The following is a 20,349-nucleotide window of genomic DNA, read 5'->3' as shown; positions in this document are numbered from 1 at the left end:
CAAAAAAATAACTGTGACGTTGTCTAACAGGTTGTTCTTACTTCTTCCAGTGCCTGAGCAGTTCATATAATTCGTTTAACCAGATTGTGATTTTTTTTTCCTCCATGACCTCTGATTATATACTAAAGTAGGACGTTAGTTTCTGTTATCAGTGTTCTCTAATACACTTGTTTACCTTGATTGCTGGTAAATATAAGCAAACTTCCAATACGTATAAAATAATATGGGATACATTATTCCACTATACAAAGTAGAGAATAAAAACTATGTAGGTCATAATTCTGTGATCTGTAGTTTTGCTTGAACTGGTTATATTACAATTTTAAATTAATAGTTGCTTCTATTGTTTTATTTTTTAAAAATTACATGTGATATATTTGATCACATTACTGTCCTTCCCCAAAATCCTCCCAGAACCTCCTAACTTCATTATCTACCCAACTTCATGCTCTCTCCCTCTCTCTTTCTCTCCCCCTGTCTTAAAGCCAACAAAAGAAACAAATCAAAACAAGCAAATGAAAAACCATAAGACAAAAAAATATACAAAAAGTGCATCATGCTGTATGTTAGTCTGGAGACTTAACAGATAAAGAAGAATCCAGAACCAATTTTAACATTCTCATGTTTTCCTCTAGACTAAGCGTTACTCTTCTGGGTGACTCTCAGTAGTGTAGAAGTGTGATTTGTGTTTTGAACTCTGGTGTTATCATCAGAAAACTGATCTTAATGCATCATTCCATCTTAAACGCCCTCTGAAAACACCTTGCTTTCTATTCTCTTTAGACAGGTCTGTTTGCTATGAGACATTTATCACAGTTATTTCTTTGAACTAGTATCTCCTCTGTTCTCAGTTTTATTCCCGATCAAGAAAAAAAATGATGGTATTATGATACCCCAGGAAAACACGGTAGGATAGCTGGAGCACTATGAATGTTATCTCTCTTCAAGCACAGGCTTTGCTCTCTCTCCTTTTCCAATAACAAATGCATATAAACCATCTAAATTCTATAAAGCCAACTACTAGGGATACAGCTTAATGGAAAGGAATATTACCTGATTTTTTTTAAACCAAGTGAATTTTTATCATGTTTGTCCATATCTATGTAAGACTTATATTGATATATGTAGTTTTACAACAGGTTTAAAGATATGCTGAAAAGGTTCACAAAATTTTTTTATTTAAAAGACCACTTATGAACTGTTTGTGGTGCAACCTGTACTAGTAGTCTAAGCACTTTGGGGGCAGAGGCAGGAGGATCAAGGCTTTGTTTTGTCCAACATAGGAATATCATAACTTAAAGGAAAAAAATATTGGGGAAGACATGCATAAAGGACATAAATAAAACCACAAGCTTTAAACATAAATGGTGATCTAGAGTAATGTAGAATTTACTTTTTAGCATGAAATGAGAGGTGATGAGGAGGGACTATTTTGTGCACTTCGGAGCACATTCAACACCCACGACTCTTTTAGTAAATGGTCCTTTGCTTTTATAAACACTTTAATCCCTTTTGAAGGATTTTTTTTTTTGGTTCCTGCCACTCACCCTGTTACCTCCAACACATCAGATTTTGATTTTGTTGAACAAGTCTTATCGAAGGTTCTCGAATATGTTAAGGAACGTATATGACATTGTGGCACATTATAGGAGTTTAGGAACAACTGGATTATTAACGATCCTAAATCTGCTATGTTTTGGCATTGGTAGAAACAAACCATACGCCCAAGAATGGAAGAAGAGCTGCTGCCAAATCTCTAGAATTATTAATTTGGTGGTGACTTTCTCAGATTGAGTTCTCAGTATTGTATTAAAGGAAGGTGGAAACTTGCACCCAGGCAGACCATTTTTGAAGAGTTTTGTTTAAATAAAAGTTGTTTGTTTAGAATGTCTGGTGAGGTTTTATTTTTGGAATATGGACTAGTGATAAAGAGAGATTATTTTTTTTTTTTTTGGTTTTTCGAGACAGGGTTTCTCTGTGGATTTGGAGCCTGTCCTGGAACTCACTCTGTAGACCAGGCTGGTCTCGAACTCACAGAGATCCACCTGCCTCTGCCTCCCAAGTGCTGGGATTAAAGGCGTGCGCCACCACCGCCCGGCAAGAGAGATTATTTTTAAAGTTTAAGAGACTATATTGCCATGGACTGCAAGTTTTGGTCCTACAAGAAGGTGATGAATTTATGAGAAAATGCACTAGAAACTAAGAACAGAAAATTTCTAGCAAAAAGGGAACTGACAGTCAACTGCTATGCTATAAAATTGATCAGTATGTGAATGCTCTCATCAATAGTAATAATATCAGTGATAATGACTGTATTAAAAGTCCTTGGGTTGGAAAGTGTATCAAATAATCACTCTGTAATACACTTAGTGGTCTTGTGAAGGAAAGCTAAATATCTAGATGAATGTGTCTTGTTTGAAGTGACATGGTTAATTAAAAGTGACATGGTTAGCAATGACTAAGTACAAGTTTAGTAATGGATAAACACTTGGAACGGTAGGGTTAGTACTTTTTCCAAATGTTTTAATTCTCCAAGAAGAATCCCTACTTGGAGACCAGGACAGAAGGAACTCTAATTTGGTTATTAGTTATTTTTTTTCTAATTTTGCCAACATTGTAGAATTGAAACTTTATTTCCCCTATAAGAAAGGTAGATCATATTGCCTTAGTATAAAGTCCCTTTCAGATCTAAATCCTATATAAGTTAAATACACCTTGCTAAGGGATATAAAATAAATTTATCATGACTATCTCCCATTTTATACCCCTGGCCAGAGTCCACTAGTTAGAAAAAACAAACAAACAGAAAAGAAAACATAAGAATATCTATGGAATTTATTTAGCCACATTCTGATTATACAGTGATGTTGTTTTTAACTACGTCTCCCCAGATACTGAGCTAACACCTGTTAGATTAGACAGGCAGAGAAGGTACCCAACTGCTTCCTCTTTAATCATCCCAGAAAGAGAGCTTTCTCTTATACCTTCTCAAACAAAAGTTCCTCCAAGCAGTTATCCCCTCTCTTCTACTTCCTGTACATCTCTCTCTGTCCTCCTGACCTTCTCCCACTCTCTGTGACTATTTCCTATCATCCAGTTGCTTGCTCTGCCTCCAGAACTATGATTGATTTTTAAAATGCTGTTTACAATATTCAAGCAGAAAGCTTCTGGTAAGGGTGTGTGCTGGGGCTGAGCAACACTACAGCTAGAAGCAGGTTCCTCCACGAAACAATGGAACCTCTGGACTCATAGTGTGAACAAGTATCCTGAAATACAGTAACATAGAGTAACCCTTTTCTAAGTCTGGCTTAAACGAACTCCAGTTTCGTCTTTGCCTTTCTGCCTTTAAACCCAATCCAAACTCTCTGACAATCTTACTGCTCTTGGGTACATCCTCTTTTGAGCTATTTTTCTTTTACCACTCTTTATGTTTTTAATTATTCTTCTGAATTCAGAAACTTCTTATTTCTTGAAATGAATCTTTGAAAAATTTCCCTACTCTCCTGAATTACTATTTTAACTCTTTCCTCTCAAAGGCAGTAGCTTATATAGCCCATTATTTATTATAACCTTAACAACTCATTGTAACTACTATATTGTGTTGGTTTATATACTCCTATCATTTCATTGCTTCCCTGGGATAAGAGTTGAAATACTACTAGTCTTTGATTTCTCAGTGTTTGTTATAGTTGATCATACATATTGAAAATATCTGTAGACGAATGAATGACCTCTCCAGATTAAATAATGTGGTTGACTATATCAAATGTCTCAAAATTTACTGGAAATAAACCATTGCTGTAAAGTTCCTAGATAAGCTTCAGACAAATTTTAAAATTAAAAAAATAAATTAAAACAATTACATTTAATAATGTGACCCCGGAATTCTAAACTTTGGAAGTGGCAATAATGTAACACTTAGAAGATAAACAGATAAACATATGCTGTTCTTCTCTGAGTAAATTTTGTGTAAAGAAGAAACGGTGTTATTGAAATGCTGGCAAGAGATAGATACTAAAAGGGAAGGTAGAAAGAGGGTTGGGCATTTATTCAACAACACCTCTTGTCATTAGACTGCATCAGGCAGCATGTCAATCACCAGGAATAAAAAAAAATAAAAGGGAAAGAAAGGAAGAAAAATCTTCTGATTAAAAAGTTCTCCAGACACAAAAGGGACCTGAGAGCTAGAAACAACAACTTTACTTATGCCATAGTCAGACGTACTGATGTAGGAGAGTCCTGCTGTCAATAACCAACAGTTTCCATCTGTGCACAAACTGTAAGCCTTTTTAACTAAACTACGTACATGGATTTGGTCATATAAATATTATTTCAAATTTAACAGTGGTGCTTTGTTTACACATATCCTATCATATATGACTAAAAGCAAGCCATTATCACAAATGAGGATTGAACTATTTAGACCTTTTAAATAATGCATTAACTCTATGCAAAACAATGACAGATTTTGGTCATCACATGTACTGATTCCTTCCTCATAAATTGCTTTACTTGTAGTAACTGTAATCCTGAAAAGCTCGATTTCCTTTGGGTAAAACTATTTGATAGTCTTGTCTTTTTTGATAATTATGTGGAATCATGTTAGTTGTCTTTAGACTTTTTGGGGAAAGAAATCTTTTAAGCAGTCATTTCAGCTTTTTTTATTTGATGCTGCATTGCTAAGAGAGGTTCATATTTCCATGTGTTTCTATGATTTATTGATTTTAATCCTACGTAATATACATTTTAGGATACTCTGTAATCTTCTATGAGTGTGCATTTTTGTCCGTTCAAAACTGACGGATGGACACGAATGTCATTCAAGTATTACTGTAATTATCTCACACGGCACACAGAGGAGACGTGAGTGCACACCAAGGGTGCACTGGGCACACTGCTACTGGAGTAGACGAACGCTAAATTTTTCAACTGATGTTAAATTGATTTTCAAAATGACGTTCACCAATTATTTTCCTACCAGTAATGTGCAAGAAAGCCTGTCTCCCCAGACCATCTTCCACTCTCTGGACTGATAAACTTTTACTTTATTGTGTTGAACAGGTATCAATGCTGCCACCTTGTTTCAGCTTTCATTTCTGCTCCCTAGTAAGCTGGCTGTTCCTTTATATGGATATATGTGCTCTGGTTTCTGAATTATTCCCCTTTGCTACTGAGATAAGTAGCAATTTTATTGATTTGAAGCTGTATTTTTCTCTGTATACAGATATAGATTTTTGGTTATTGATTGTGTTAATTTTATGTGATGCATATTTTCCCCAAGTTTAATCATTTTTAACTTTAAAAAGTCTTTTTGAAATTTAGCCTTATTTATTCGATATGCGTGAGTATTTTGTGTGTCACATCATTGCATGTGTGCCTGGTGCCCTCAGAGATCAGAAGATGCTGTTGGATACACTGGAATTGAAGTTTTTGGTTGTTGTGAGCCACAGTGTGGCTGCTGGAAATTAAACCTGAGTGCTCTGAAAGAAAGACAAGTGTTCTTAACCAGCAAGCCACCCTTTGGTCCCTTTTGTCTTTCAATGAATAATGTATTAAAATTTAATACTGGGGCTGGACAGATAGCTTAATAATTAGGAGGACCTGTTGTTCTTGCAGAGAACCTAGGTCTGGTGTCCTGAATCCCTAAAGTGACTCATCATCATCCCTAACTCCAGTTCCCAGCGACCTAAGTTTCTTTTCTGATTTCCATTGCCCTTGTGGACATGCTGTTCACAGACATACATGTAGCAATGCACAGATTAAAAATAAATAAGTCCTAAATATTCTTTAAATTTTAATAGAAAAAAACTAAGGTGTTTTTTTCTGTATGTTGTCTTTTTCCATTATTCAAAAGATACTTCCTACTGTATACATTCATCTATATTTTCTCCTAGGAGTTTTGAAGAATTTGACACGTTAAGAATTTAGTCCACCTGGATTTGGCTCATGTTCTATTGTCAGCCTTTTCTCCAAGGATAGCCATTCCCCTGCCTTCATTTCTGAAGATCCTATGTTCCACCTATTTTCGGGCATATGTGTGTCTTCTTCTCACTAAAGTTCAAGAACTACTTCTCAATTGAATTGAAACTCTTAAAGTTAGCTAGCACAGGTCCCTTCTTCATATTTCCCACAGCTATACATCTACCATCTCTCTGCACTTCTCTGTAGACTCACATGTCCAAACTCTATGAAAGATGCTCTTATAATCTTGACTACAATTTATTGGATCGCTACATTAATTTTGTAAAGTTGTAATATTTTACAACTATCTATGAACATAGTATACATAACTTCTTTAATATTTTTATGTTATTTTTTATTTTTTTTAGGATTTTTTCACTTCTATAAGTTTTTTCTATATTTTTATGTATAATCTTTATGTTTCATGGGTATATGTGCATATTGTGTGTATCCTTGAACATAAAATTTTCCTTTATATTCCTGAATTTCTATGTTTTGAAAAGAATTATTCACAGTAAGTTTGTTTTATCTCTAATCATTTGTCTCTGAAATAAATTTTTAAAAATGAAGTTCCTGTTTTTTTTCCAAACAATCATTTTTAATGAAGCAACTAAAATTTCTTAGAAAATTCAAGGATAATATCTTAGTAAATAAAAAATAAAACATTGCTTAGTAGCAAATATTTTCTCTCCACAAATAAAATTCTAATAGTTCCCAATTCTAATTGGGAACAAAAAGAGAGTCAGGAATAGCTAAATATTATTTTAATAGTTTACACATTCTTTTTAAAAATATTTATTAGTTCTTTTAGAATTTTATACAATATGTTTAATCATATTCAGTCTTTTCCCCAATTACTTCCAGAACTAGTCCCACTTTTCGATTCACCCAAGTTCATGCTTATTCTCTTCTTATCTATCTATCTATCTATCTATCTATCTATCTATCTATCTATCTATCTATCTATCTATCATCGTCTGTCTGTCTGTCTGTCTGTCTGTCTGTCTGTCTGTCATATCTATCTATCCCCTAGAAAGCTCTTGTCTCCAATGCTTTGTTGATTGGCTACTCTTCGGATAGGCCCTTGCCTGGAGTGTGGTTGACTTTCCACAGAGTAAACCATTAGAGAAGACTGACCCTTCTTTTCCCAGCAGTTATCAAATGCCAACAATTGTTCATGCCCATCTCCCACTTTATGCTGGGATTTTGTCTGGCGTGAGTTTCCGTAGATCTTGTTCATGTTATTATGATCCCTGCACATCTATATGTGCAGCTGCCCTGCTGTGCTCATTAAACAGTTCTTTTGGAGCCACTCGCCACTGATAACTTATTGCTATCCCCATAGACCAGTGTGTCTCTCTGTTAGCATTGGAAAGTTATCATTTGGGAGTTAGATGGCAATTAACACAGAGACCTACAACTTATCTCAAAGCGTAAAAGTTAGAAGAGCCTGCATGATTTTTAGCCCAAAGAAGACGTTTATATCACCTCCATTACCCCAAGGCTCATAGAGAGTTGGTGGATGTGCCTCAGGTTTACATGTTCTTAAAAGAGATAGATATTATATATTCAGAAAGGAAAAACATATTGGTTTGTAGGCAAATTTCACAAAAATAAAATCGTGGTATAGTTGCACAACTTGTTAAACACTGTAACTTTCATATTAATTCTACATCAGTACTTCAAATTCTAATGTCTAAGAATTTTTATGTACATAGAACATGATATATTTGTCATGTTTCCAGTAAAGTTAAAATGAAACAATAAAATTATATGCAAAACTAAGTTACTTTCTTACATAATTAGGATGCACAAATTTACAAATTTCAAATGGTTTGTAGAAATAAAATTAGTCATGCTATCAAAAGTTGCAGTGCAAACAGACTAGACACTAGTTTATCAGCAACTGAAGCTTTCAGGCTTCATGTTGTTGTTGTTATTGTTATTTTGCTGCTATTTTATTTGTTTGTTTGGTTGTTATTGCAGAAAACTCACAGACAAAAGTTAGTATAAGGAAAATAGATTGGAGGTTGGACATGGTGGTGGTAGATGCCTTTAATCGCAGCACTTGGGAGGCAAGGTCAGCTCTCAGACATGAACTCTCTGTGAATTCATGGCCAGCCTGGTCTACGTAGAGCATTCTATGGCAGTTAGGGCTACATGGAAATATTCAGTGTAGAAAGAAAGAAAGAGAGAGAGAGAGGAGGGAGGGAGGGAGGGAGGGAGGGAGGGAGGGAGGGAGGGAAGGAGGGAGGGAACAGAAATAAAGAAAGGATGCAAGAAAGAAGGAGAAAGAGAGAGAAAGAAATTGGCCAAGAAGACTGAGAAGACTTAGTGGGTAAGGTGCTTGGTCTGCAAGTCTGATGATCTGAGGTCAATCCCCAGAACCCATGTAAACATGACAATCAACTTCAAAAAAGTTTGTTCTGTCACCTACATTTGTGCCATTGCACACATGAACCCACCACGAACATCAGATGTACTCAGTAATAATAACAATAAATAAAATATTTTAAAAATGAAAGAGTTTAAAGGACACAAATTTACTCTGAGTAGCTGTATATAAACTGTAATTTTCACTAATTATATTTTTCATATTGAATATCACAAATATAATTCTAATGACCTAATTAATCTGCCCACTCATATTTGAAGGGAAAAGCACTCATCATTTTAAAACAGAATGCAGATTACACTAGAAAAAGCAATGTAATTTTAACAATTTTAAAGGAAAGTTATGTGTTAAGGTATGCTCACTCTGAAGTCTCCTTTTTAAAATTTACCAGTGACAATTCATGCATTAAATTTTTGAGTATAAATTTAGTTGCCTTCAGGTTTTAGTGAGCTTACTTCTTACTCTTCTTCTAGATAAAGGGTTACTGTTATAACAATAAAATTGAAAGATAAAAAGGATATAAAAGATAAATTTTGAAATGTTAAAAAATAATTTTATAACAACAATGAAAGATCAGTTAATAAAACATTGTCATTTAAACCAAAAGGAAAATACTCTTGATTTGAAAGGTTAAAAAATATAATATACATTACGCATTTGCTTATCATTTCACTCTGGCTATGATTTAGTAAGCCCAGCAAAATTTCATTTAGAAATAGTTCTTTGCATAGATGATTTAAGTTTTTCTAGAATCAGTATTTATTGGTGTGTCTTTCTAAAAGATTTATTAAAAACTTAAATTTTTAAGTTTTGTATAAAATTACATATAATAATACAAAATTGTGTATGGCTGTATGAACATTATTCGTCTTACTGCTAATTTTCCATTATGTAGAACACTTCAAAACATGTAATTTCAGAACAAATGTCTGTTTTTCTAAATTTTAGCAGTAAAGAAGAATCACTGCTAACATCTGAAGAAAATAAGCTTGAGAATTTGAAGTTCACAGGTAGTATTTATTTAAAATTAAACAAAATCTGTTTTTGTTACAGCCTTCCATGAAAATAATCTTAATAACCAATCGTATTAACTTTTCAGATGCCTACATCCCAACAATCATTTGTTCTCTTGAGGACAATGATGACTTGGGAGCCAGTCATCAAAATGTAGAAGGTATCAACAGAGAGCATGATGAACGTAATGAAAAAGAAATAGACTTGATGGTAAGTGTTCTGGTTGCCACGGTATTAGAGGAGATGAATCTATTTACGCTTCAAAGATGCTGCAATTCCTGCCTTGCAATGGCCTCAGCTAATATCATTTACAAATGTGAAAGCCTAGCCTCTGTCCTAGCATCTCTAGCAAGCTAGACCAACAAGGCACTTTGATTTCAGCGTGTGGTAAATTAATGACATTCATTTCCCATCTCTTTGCCACTGGCTCTGAGTAATAGTTTGTGGGAATTAGAGGCAAGGGGCACTAGCCTGATGTGTACTTCTAATCTTTGTAACGAGTGTACACTTAGCATAAACTCATCTTTAAAATAAGAGGACTGGAATAGGAAATGGTTAAGGCCCTATCCAACGGACAAGCCTCTAATTCTTACAATTGTCAGTCTTTTGCTTTACTATTTCTGTCCAGGTAATAATCATAAAGTTGATTATCGTGGTAAAATATTAAATTACCAAAGAAGAAAATAACCAGTGCTTCATAATTTTAAAACTGGTAAAAAAAAAAATTAGTACTCTACAATTAAGTATAGTATTTGTTAGCATAAATTCCACACTTGATGAACATCAAATCTGTTCTGAAATTTGGAGGAGCTGGTTTAGCTCACAGTCTTAACACACAATGAGAGGTAGAAGTAAATGAGTCACATAGCACATTTATTTTATCCTTCTTGTATTCGGTTGGAGCTCACAGTATGGGGTTACAAGGATTCATAATCATCGTAGATTAAAATGACATTTGCCTCTTCAAGTGTCAGTGCTGAAGCCCAAAAGAGCTAAAACTCTTTTCTTTTCCTACACATTACACCTCCGTGGTAGGGACAAGGCAACCCCACCACTAAAGTATGCAATTTACTGTGCTCGATTTTAAGGCCCTACAAAGTTGTCACCCCATTGTGAAAATTCTTACCAGCTGAAAGTTAACATCACCGTTTTTTTTTTTTCAAACCACAGAATATAATGAAAGGCCCCTGGAAAATCACATACTTCACCAATACACCTCATTACCATGAGCGGCCTCAAATATAAAAGTTTGTTTAGAAGTTACTGAGAGTGTACGCTCAATAAATGAACAGGGAGCTGTAATTTAGATGCTAATTTGCTCCATGCTGATGTGACTGCATAAAACAATGAAGCTCCATAATAGATGGAAATACAACCAAATCTGTGGAACCCACAGGCATTGGCTTATAAGACAGCTGTGCAGTTGACAAGTAACATGAGCCTTATGTGAGAAGAAGGGGAAAACGTAAGATTTGCATATAATTATTGAGATCATGCAAATGTCAGTTATGAGGAGGAAAAAAAAAACACAGGCATCTCACTGTTAAATCCTGACAGTTGGCATCACTGAAGAGCTCAAATACATTTGAGTACCAGTTGGCAGAGGGTCATTAAAACAGAATTTGCAGAGACATTAGCTCCCTCACTTTTCTTTGAGTGACGTTTTGCTATTAATAGTTTGCAGAGGCTTTGCAGAAAACATATTAATAAGAGAAACTGTAATGGGGGCACCTACAGCACATATCAATGTGGCAAGGGGCATCCAGGAAGCTGCTCTGTAATTGATTAGCATGGAGCTATCAATGTGTACATTCGAAGTGAGGAAAACCTGCAATGACAAGCAAGAATGGTTGAATAATACAATGTGATATTTGGAAGCTGAGAAGGAGAGTGATTAATTTGGGCCCCCTTCCCACTGATCTCATTCCCAAGTCATATCCCACAAAGATCTTGCCCCAAACATGCAACTTCCAGAGTTTGTGTGAAATCCGCAAATGAATTGAACCAAGGAAATCTATCTGATAATTACTTGAGCTAATAAAATCTAGTTCACTTTTCACACATTTAAAAAGATTATATTGTCCTTATTTTTGTTGTTCTTTTTTCATAAGTTAAACCAACGGCTGATATCTTCCCGGGATGAAAAGAAGACATTTTCAACAGATCCAATCAATTTCACATATAGAGCTGAGGGGTCTGAGGAGAAGCAAGGTTACCATGGAATTCCTACTGACTTGTTCAGAAGGCCTTTGTCTCCAAGTTTACCAGAAGAAATCCCCTTAAAGAAAGATTTCTATCACAGCAAAAACTATTCCCCAGGAAATGAATATGGTCATACACCTTCAGAGGAGATTCCTTCACATGTAGGCGAAATTGGGCCAGCACTGGAAGATGCTAGCTCTGATGAATTAACTCAACTGAACCTCTGCAGCAAGGAAGTCCTCGATGACAATGCCAACCCAGCCCACGGGTCTGACAAAATGCAAACAGTATACTCCTCCTATGACCAGCTAATGGCAGGCAGTCTTCAAAAGAATGAAGCAGAAGTCAAGAAAACTGGAATAAAAGATTACGAATATTCAAGAAGTGATTTCTATTTGGAGGCATCCACAAATCTGGAAGAATCAAATACATTTTCAAAAGATGATTACACCAAGGACAGTGTTGCAGAGGAACAGAACACTTGCTTAGGTGTTAATGAAAATCAAAGCACGGATTTTCAATCAATATTCCAGAACCAAGATAGACAAATGGGGCATCCCAAAATACACATTGAAGGGACTAAAGAGAATAACAAAGAATTAACCACTCTACTAAGCAAAGACACTACAATTGCTCCCTGGACAGTGACAGTAGATCCCTATCCTTCGCCAAAGAGAAAAGGGAATTGGAGAGAAGCTGGCAACGGTACCAATTTGGAACCAAGAGCTTCTCATCTTGGTTCACCAAGAAATGGCAATGTTCTGACGGATGATTATCTTTTTCAAGGTGAAAGGGGAAAATCAGATGCTAGTAGTCAGGAAGATCAGCATATGAATACACAGCATGAAGAAAATTGGAATGTTCTGGAAAGTCAGCCAGAAACAAGAGGGATTGAAACAAATATAACCAAGCAGATCAAAGAACAAGCAGAGTGTAAAGACGTGTGGGAAAAAAGAGACGACATGAGAGGTGTGAAAGCTCCCCCTGCAGAACAATTGTTTACCTGCCAAGAGACAGAGGGCTATGAACTGTCTTCTCCAGCTCATCGTGGTATTACTGAGAAAGCAGAAGCACTTACAGCTTATATAATTAAGACAACGTTAGAAAGTACTCCAGAAAGCATGTCTGCTAGAGGAAAGGCAATAATTGCTAAGCTACCTCAAGAGACAGCACGAAGTGACAGGCCCATCGAGGTAAAAGAAACAGCGTTTGATCCACATGAAGGCAGAGGGGATGATTCGCATTATACCCTTTGTCATGGAGATACAGCAGGTGTAATCCATGTCAATGATTTTGAAAAGGAATCCCATTCAGCTATTTGTAATGTATATGTAGATGAAATGGAGAAGGAGGCAACCACATTATCACGCAATCCTAGGAAGACACTTGACGAGGAACAACGTGGAATTGGAATTGTAACATCTACAGACAAACCTTCACAGGTCATTACAGGCAATCAAAAAGCTACGCCAAACCTGGATTTACATTTGGGAGTGTTACCAACAGACAAAGCAATATTCCCGGAAAATAAAGGTCTTGGGCTGCTTCAAGAATCATCACGGAGAACAGACTTCAATGCTGTTCATTCTGTGTTTATTTCAGACAGTGGCAGCCCTTCCCAGAGCAGCCCTCAAGTTTACAAAAGCCAGTCAAAAACTTCAGAACGCTCTTCCGGATGGCCAGTTACTGAAGAAAAAGCAGTTACAAGCACAATACTCCAGTCCTTTCCTACCAAATCAGAATATACTTGCCATCCAGAAAGTGAGATCCTGGGCCATGCCATGTCTAAATCTGATGATGTTTCCAATAGTTTGGAAATAATGGAATCAGGTAGAGGAAGAGAAAGACATGTAGGTCGGATTGTCCAACAAAAAGAAGGTAAAAGCTTGGAAAAGTCCCAAGGTCCAATGATTTTAATCAGTGAACCTCTTGAGAATCTGGAGGAGGCAAGGTCTGACATTGAAGAAGTAAGGTGTTTTGAAAAGTCACAAAGCCATTCAGATGACAAAGGGTCAGAGAGCCCTGCTTCTGCTACTCTTTCTGACCAGAATGTCCAAGCTCAGGTTACAGAGTCTCTGCTCTCCGCATACATCAACTCTAAAATACCTTATTTCCTTTTGTTTCTGATATTTCTTGTGACTATCTACTACTATGACTTAATGATTGGCTTGGCGTTCTACATTTTTTCCTTGTCCTGGTTATACTGGGAAGGGGGAAGGCAAAGAGAGTCAGTCAAAAAGAAGTGAGGTTGACACAATGATTGTCCTCTCTTGAATGATAAACTATTCTCTTGAATGATAAGCTATTCTCTTGAATGATAAGCTATTTAGTCCCAAACATTTGGGTTGGTGAGAGAGACTATTCATTGTTCAAAGAGCGCAGTTTTTCTCTTGAAGGAAAATTTAAAAAGGAATGCGTATGAAGTTAGCTCCTTCATATAAGTAATTATTCTATATAGGACCATTATGCTTGGATCATTAAACACCTATATGAATATGAGGTCTGAAGCACGTCAAGTTGAAATTAGGTACAGCTGTTGTTCCTTAGCAGGCTGTGAAGTCGCAATGCTTCATATCTCTTTGCTACTTAAAGTGCTATTTCTTGGAATCATTTCTTTCACAGTAAAGCTTTGGATATTTTTTTCCCTCAAAGCACTTTCTTTCCCCCTCTGGTTTTTAAAAATAGATAAAACACAGACAATAGCAGAGAATTTTTTTTCTTTTAGCCCTTAGAAGTAGCGATGAAATTTTCATTTAGCAGCGTGTCATTTATCAGCACATATTTATAGATCAAATACTGAAATTTCTATTTTATACCTTCAAGAACATGCCCATGTGTGTTACAATATAAAACCTTAAGATGGAAACATGTATTATGCACACTCACTTTATACTTCATATGCATAGCCTTGTATCTCTTTACACCTACAATAGCAGGGTGTTTATGAAACAAATTTGACCAATACTTATGTATCAAATTGAAAATTTTCATGCAACTCTACAAATTTTGTGGATAGCCCATTTTAAGCAACATTTTTCAATTGGAAGGGTAGACTATAACAGAGTTAACAATTTTAGTTTTAAGTAGTGTCCAGACATGAAAACTAAAACCTGTAAGCGTCATGTTTGGACTATGTTGTACCTATAGAGCAGAAGCTCTCAACCCGTAGGTCGTGACTTATTTGGGGCTTCAAAGCAGAGATCCTGCATGTCAGATACTTACATTATGATTCATGACAGTAACAAAGTTAGTTACGAAGTATCAACAAAATAATTTTATGGTTGGGGGTCACCACAACATGAGGAACTGTATTAAAGGTCACAAGAAAAGGAATATTGAGAATCACAGCTATAGAGCATAAAGCCTCAAATGACAATAATAAAATAGATAATAGAATGGTTTGCTCTTTATGATAGTTCTTTTGCTTTTAACTTAGTTGTTAATTTTCAAGTAATGAGGAGAAGAATTATACCTACTGTACATGGACAGAACAAACACCTTGTCTTGGCTGATCCTCATTATGTGATCTTTAAGTTGTGAGCTGATGATTCAAAATTGAAAGCAGGAAAAATAGGTATAGCTGGAATCATACTAGAAAATAAGTAATCATTAAGTATGGCAGTGGTCTGGACCACTGTAATTATGTGTAAGAATGTGAAATAATAGAATTTTTGATGATGATACTGCCAAGAAAAATATATAATTTATTTCAGCAATTTTTGGATGACTGTAATATACAAGTCACTGTATGCTCTATTCTGTGACAGTCCTTTGATACAATGAACATATATGGATCCCTTTATATAGCAAAATAATATATTTTTCACTTGCTTGGAGCATGAAAAATGTCACATAGAGCGAGCCTATTTAAATGGTCATCTTTTATGAGAACTTTTTCAAGGAATCTTTAATTTAAAATGGTATTTTTACTTATAATGATAAACTTACGTATCATTTCATTTTAGAAATATGCATTTATGAGAAAATAAAAATATTTTGAATGACTTTTATCTGATACTTAGAGATTTGTTTAATTTTCTTTATGTACACAATTATTTCTCAATCTTACAATTGCATGCTATTCTTAAGTCCTCTTGAAAATGACTGCCTGGCTTCAACTCTCTAGTTGATCAAATGCAAACATCCTGAAGTAGAATGTAGATCAAATATTTATTTTTTTCAGAAGCACATTTCCATTAAATACAAGTGGAATTTCTTTAAGCAGTCCTTAGAAATTATCTCTAAAATTGTTGCCATTATATTTTGTAGTCAGGACTAAGCTGGAGTTAAAGTTAGCATTCCTTCAGAGTCTTTTGACTTAGAGTTTCTTAAGTCTAAGTTTTAAGAGTTTTGGTCAATATCATTTCTCTTTAATGTAAAGAACACTATTATTTTATGAGCACAGGTGCCCCAACTGGAATTCTTCTCTGAAATGATCAATCCAACTTCTTTTATCAATTTTATTTGTTTTCTGGTAACATTAACTCACAAACCATTCTCATGAATTTTTAATAAAACAGGAACAAGAGTCAAAAGATTTTAAATGCTGATTTAAACTGATTCTTCAAACATTATGTATGAGGAATTTGAAACAAAGTCACAAGAACATGTGAAGTGATTGTTGTGTGGCGAGGTAAAGCTCAGTAGTCTCTTTTGATCACTTCGCTATGCTGAGTAAGAAGAGTGGGTAGCAGGAAGAACTCGTGGCCTCTGCTAAGAAGGGTTTCGTTATGGACCATGTTGGTAAATGCCATTTTTAATGCATAACTGTGTGCTTCATGTCTCACCAACATTGACTTTAGGCATAATGAGGACATGGCAGAGTAATTAGCAGTGAGGAACTTTATCCCATTCTCATTTTGAATAAGAAATTTGATATAATTGTTATCATTCTTTATCACGATGGACTTCTCACTCTTAGACATGAAGCCCTGAAAATTAATTGACAAGTCTAGGAAGTATAAGTAGTAACTGCAACTCTTCTTTAAGAAATCTGACTTCTCTGAGCTATCTGTATCACAATAGAATTCTCAGCCATGATTGAGTGAATTCATAGATAATATTACTCTTCAGTATTGAGGGATGATAGGCTAATAGAACAACATATATCTGAGAAGGTCTAATATGTCAATAGGAAAGTTTATTAAGGACTATATGTTTATCTATATTTAAATATTTGTCAATATTTTGTCAAAACAGGAAATTCTTATACCTCATCTTACACTAGTATTCTGGTTAAATGGAAAACTTTTAAACAACCAGACGAAATAAAGGGAAATAAGTAAGATATTTTGTCTCTCTTCAATAGTATTCATGGAGAATTTTAAATGTTTTCTTTTGCAGAAATGAATTTTATTTCATGCTAAAAACCTTTTTTACATTATCAAGGTTCCTTTTGTATATGAATAAAATAAACACCAAATAAATAAAATAGGCCTCATAAAATTATAGGCGGTCGGTAGTGATCTCCTTTATGATAATAGGCTTTTTCTTTTAAATGTCTATTGAGGGCTTCTGGAAATTGAATTTTACAATAGGACCTCCTTTTGGTGTTATCCTGTCTTAATCAGTTCCTGCAGAACCGAAGAAGATCCATTTTAACTATATAAGATGTGAAATGGCAGGCCATGCTTGCCAGGTACCTCTGGGGCTGTGTATCTTTGAAAAGAACGTCTAAAAAGGCTACTATTTTATTTCTGATTAACTATTGGTTGCTTTTGTATTTTTTTTGGAAATTTTTTAATAAAAATATTGTCAACACAACTTAATTTTCCTCATTTAAAACATATTTAGTCATGAATATGATGTTCTATCACATATACCAAACTTTTAAAATTATAAATTAAATTTTAATGAAGCTTCTCGCCTACCTTTGCATGTGCATGTATTTTACAATAAATTGTTCTATTGTGGTTTGCTGAAACCTTATTAAAAAAACAACTATTTAAAAAGTATAAGATTTTCATTTTATATCATTTTAATATTTTCAAATTCATAAACAGGACATTGGTTTTTCGAAAGCAAAACAATATATTGTGCAAAATTTTAATGAAAGCTTCCCCAAGTCTTTTTCTACTATATTCAATTCTTGCAAACTGATAGAAAATAAAGTAAGAGGTCAACAAGGGTAAAAGGTTATGAAATTATTTTGATTTGGCTGTGGTGCCTCCAATATCTGACTTTACAATAGCCTGTGATGCATAATTAAATTACTTCTCTTGGTTGAAATTGGTGCAGATTTTTTTTATTTCACTGCTCTAATAACTCAGCCATCCTTACTGTCCCCAAATCCCCTTGCTAACTGAACAAATGAAATTAGTTCTCTTAGCACTACGTATGTGTACCCTCTGCCTAGACTGCATGGCTATCCTTCTCTTCCTGGTTAGTGCTGCAAATTTTCTATGCATACTTCAAGTCCCATCCTTTCTGTCATACCTCCTTTCATAGTTTATAAGATTTTTTAAAATTTCTTTCTATGTTATTTTTGCCCTTGCCTGCACTTGTCATTTGGCTATCCCAACAGAACTGATTATAATTTTTGGAAACAAATATTGATTTTCTCTTTCTTCCAGTTATCCTACATGGTCTAGTTTGCAGGAAGGCTGAGCCAGTACTGGTCACAATGATGGATCTTCCTCTTGTTCCCTGCTATATAATTAAAACTTCCTAAACTTCCTTAAATTGTAGGTGGGATGATTAGATACCTGAAGATAATGTCAAAAAGGCAAAGAGAATGTGGAGATGCAAGATTGAATGATGTGCTGGGTTTGGGATATGGAAGAAGGAAAATGGCTTTTTCTTCACATTTCCCTTAACAATGTCATCTATTTTCCATCTTAAAAATTTCTTTCTCTGTTGGTGTCATGGTGCATGCATTTAATCCCCACACTCAGGAAGCAGAGGAAGACCTATCTCTGTAAGTTTGAGGCCAGGCTGGTCTAAAGAGTGAGTTCCAGAACAGCCAGGACTGTTTCACAGAGAAAACCTGTCTTGAAAAAAACAAAAAACAAACAAAAATTATTCTTTCTTGTACATAAACTATCCCTGTCATTTTATTTCATGAAAAATAGCTAAATTATTCTGAATTTATGGGAAATAATGCATTACTTACTTAACTGGCTAAGGTGGAAATTAAAAGAACACAAAACGTTGTCAGTGAGTGTGGCCCATGGTTTGAAATCAGCAAACATCACAAGGTATAAAGTTCAAGAAACCCAATCTGCCCAGCTGCTGCCATGCCCTTTGAAAATGGCTGATCTCTCCACTCCACACCTGTTCTGCTTGTCAACCTTCAGGGTAAGTAAACAGAACTTGGAATAGAAAATAGTCTGTGTATTTTTAAGAGGAAAAGTGTTTGCCTAACTAACATATAAGAGAGACTCTGAAAGCACACACAGATAAAACATACACCAATGCAGCAACCTACAAATATTTCATATGGTAATGTTTGAAATATCCAAAAGTTTATTTTTCATCAAGTAGATAAAATGGTATTATAAACACATATACATTCTAGAGGTTTAGGCCAAAGAAAAACACTATGCAGGCAGGGAATGCAATAGCTTTTTATCTAACATTTCAAGTTCATCGGGAATTGGTCACTTAAGATTGGAGGGAAAACCTGACACACTCCACTCTCTTTTAGAATTCATTAATATCTTGTATTAATTGAATTGGTTCTGGATGAAAATCAATTTAAAATACAAAAGAAACACTCTATAAAAGACAATATCAAACAACAACATAGATGGTGCTTAAGAATCATAAGAAGCTGCAAGCTCTCAATGAAAATACATAAATATATCATAATGTACTTTTAGAATTACATGTATGAAGTATGAACAATAGAGTTTATGTTTAACAAGAAAAATAAATGAAAGCATTACACGTTTGAATCACTTCATACACTCTAATATGATGTATTATTTTACTACACAACAGAAAATTCTCAATTAGTAGACTAATTCTTGGGAATTATAGGTGAAAGCCAGTAGTTGGTTCCCAGCCACCCAGACCCAAAATCATCACACAGAAACTACATTATTTACAACACTTCTTGGTTTATTAACTCAGACTTCTTATTAACGATGTCTTACATCTTGAATTAACTCACTTCTATTATTTCGTATTGTACCATGAGGCTTGTGGTTTACCTGAAAGTTTCCTGGACACCTGGCTCCTTTGGCGACTACATGGCATCTCTCTGACTCCACCTACTCTCTCTCTATTCAAATTTCCTTCCTGACTATATTCTTTCTGCCTTGCCGTAGACCCAAATCACATTCTTTATTAACCAATGGTACTAAAACATATTCACAGTATACAGAGGGGAATTTGACATCAGTGAATATAATTTTCACCATTTCTTGAGTGAAGTAGATCCCGAGTTCGAGGTAAAGAAAGGACTCAATATTAAGGGTCTTTATTTTTTTCTCTCATAGGCAGTAGTGGAAATATTCTAAATGTACCTCACAGTCTTTGGAAGTTGTGAAGGAAAATCAGAAATAAAGGTAAAAATGCAGGATTAGAAGTAACACCCAAAAAGACAGCTCAGTCCCTTTCCTAACTTCTTCTTTTCAGCAATAGGTCATCTCTTTGACACCATAAGAAATCACAAGACCTACTAAATGCCTTCTTACAATGCACCTTAGCATACATACAATACATAGAATAACCAGGATGAGGAACAAATACTAATATCCATCTAAACATTTAAAAACAACATGGTTTGAATATCGAATTTTAGAATGAACCTAAAATAAAACAAATGAACACTA

At 34.9% G+C, this 20,349-nt stretch overlaps 1 protein-coding gene across 1 annotated transcript in view; it reads left to right on the top strand.

The window, feature by feature from the left end:
• The window catches only part of Ppp1r3a (protein phosphatase 1 regulatory subunit 3A), a 40,745-nt gene extending 23,756 nt beyond the window's left edge, over positions 1–16,989 (top strand). The window contains exons 2-4 of the mRNA XM_075953653.1: positions 9,305–9,366; positions 9,456–9,580; positions 11,482–16,989. Coding sequence (XP_075809768.1) covers positions 9,305–9,366; positions 9,456–9,580; positions 11,482–13,818 — 2,524 coding nt within the window. The 3' untranslated portion in view covers positions 13,819–16,989. The remainder of the gene's footprint in view (positions 1–9,304; positions 9,367–9,455; positions 9,581–11,481) is intronic.
• Positions 16,990–20,349: the final 3,360 nt, after the last annotated feature.

The sequence above is a fragment of the Microtus pennsylvanicus genome, chromosome 19 (assembly GCF_037038515.1).
Source record: "Microtus pennsylvanicus isolate mMicPen1 chromosome 19, mMicPen1.hap1, whole genome shotgun sequence".
Classification (NCBI taxonomy): domain Eukaryota; kingdom Metazoa; phylum Chordata; class Mammalia; order Rodentia; family Cricetidae; genus Microtus; species Microtus pennsylvanicus.
The sequence above is the reverse complement of the archived record's forward strand: the minus strand, read 5'-3'. Positions and strand labels throughout refer to the sequence as shown.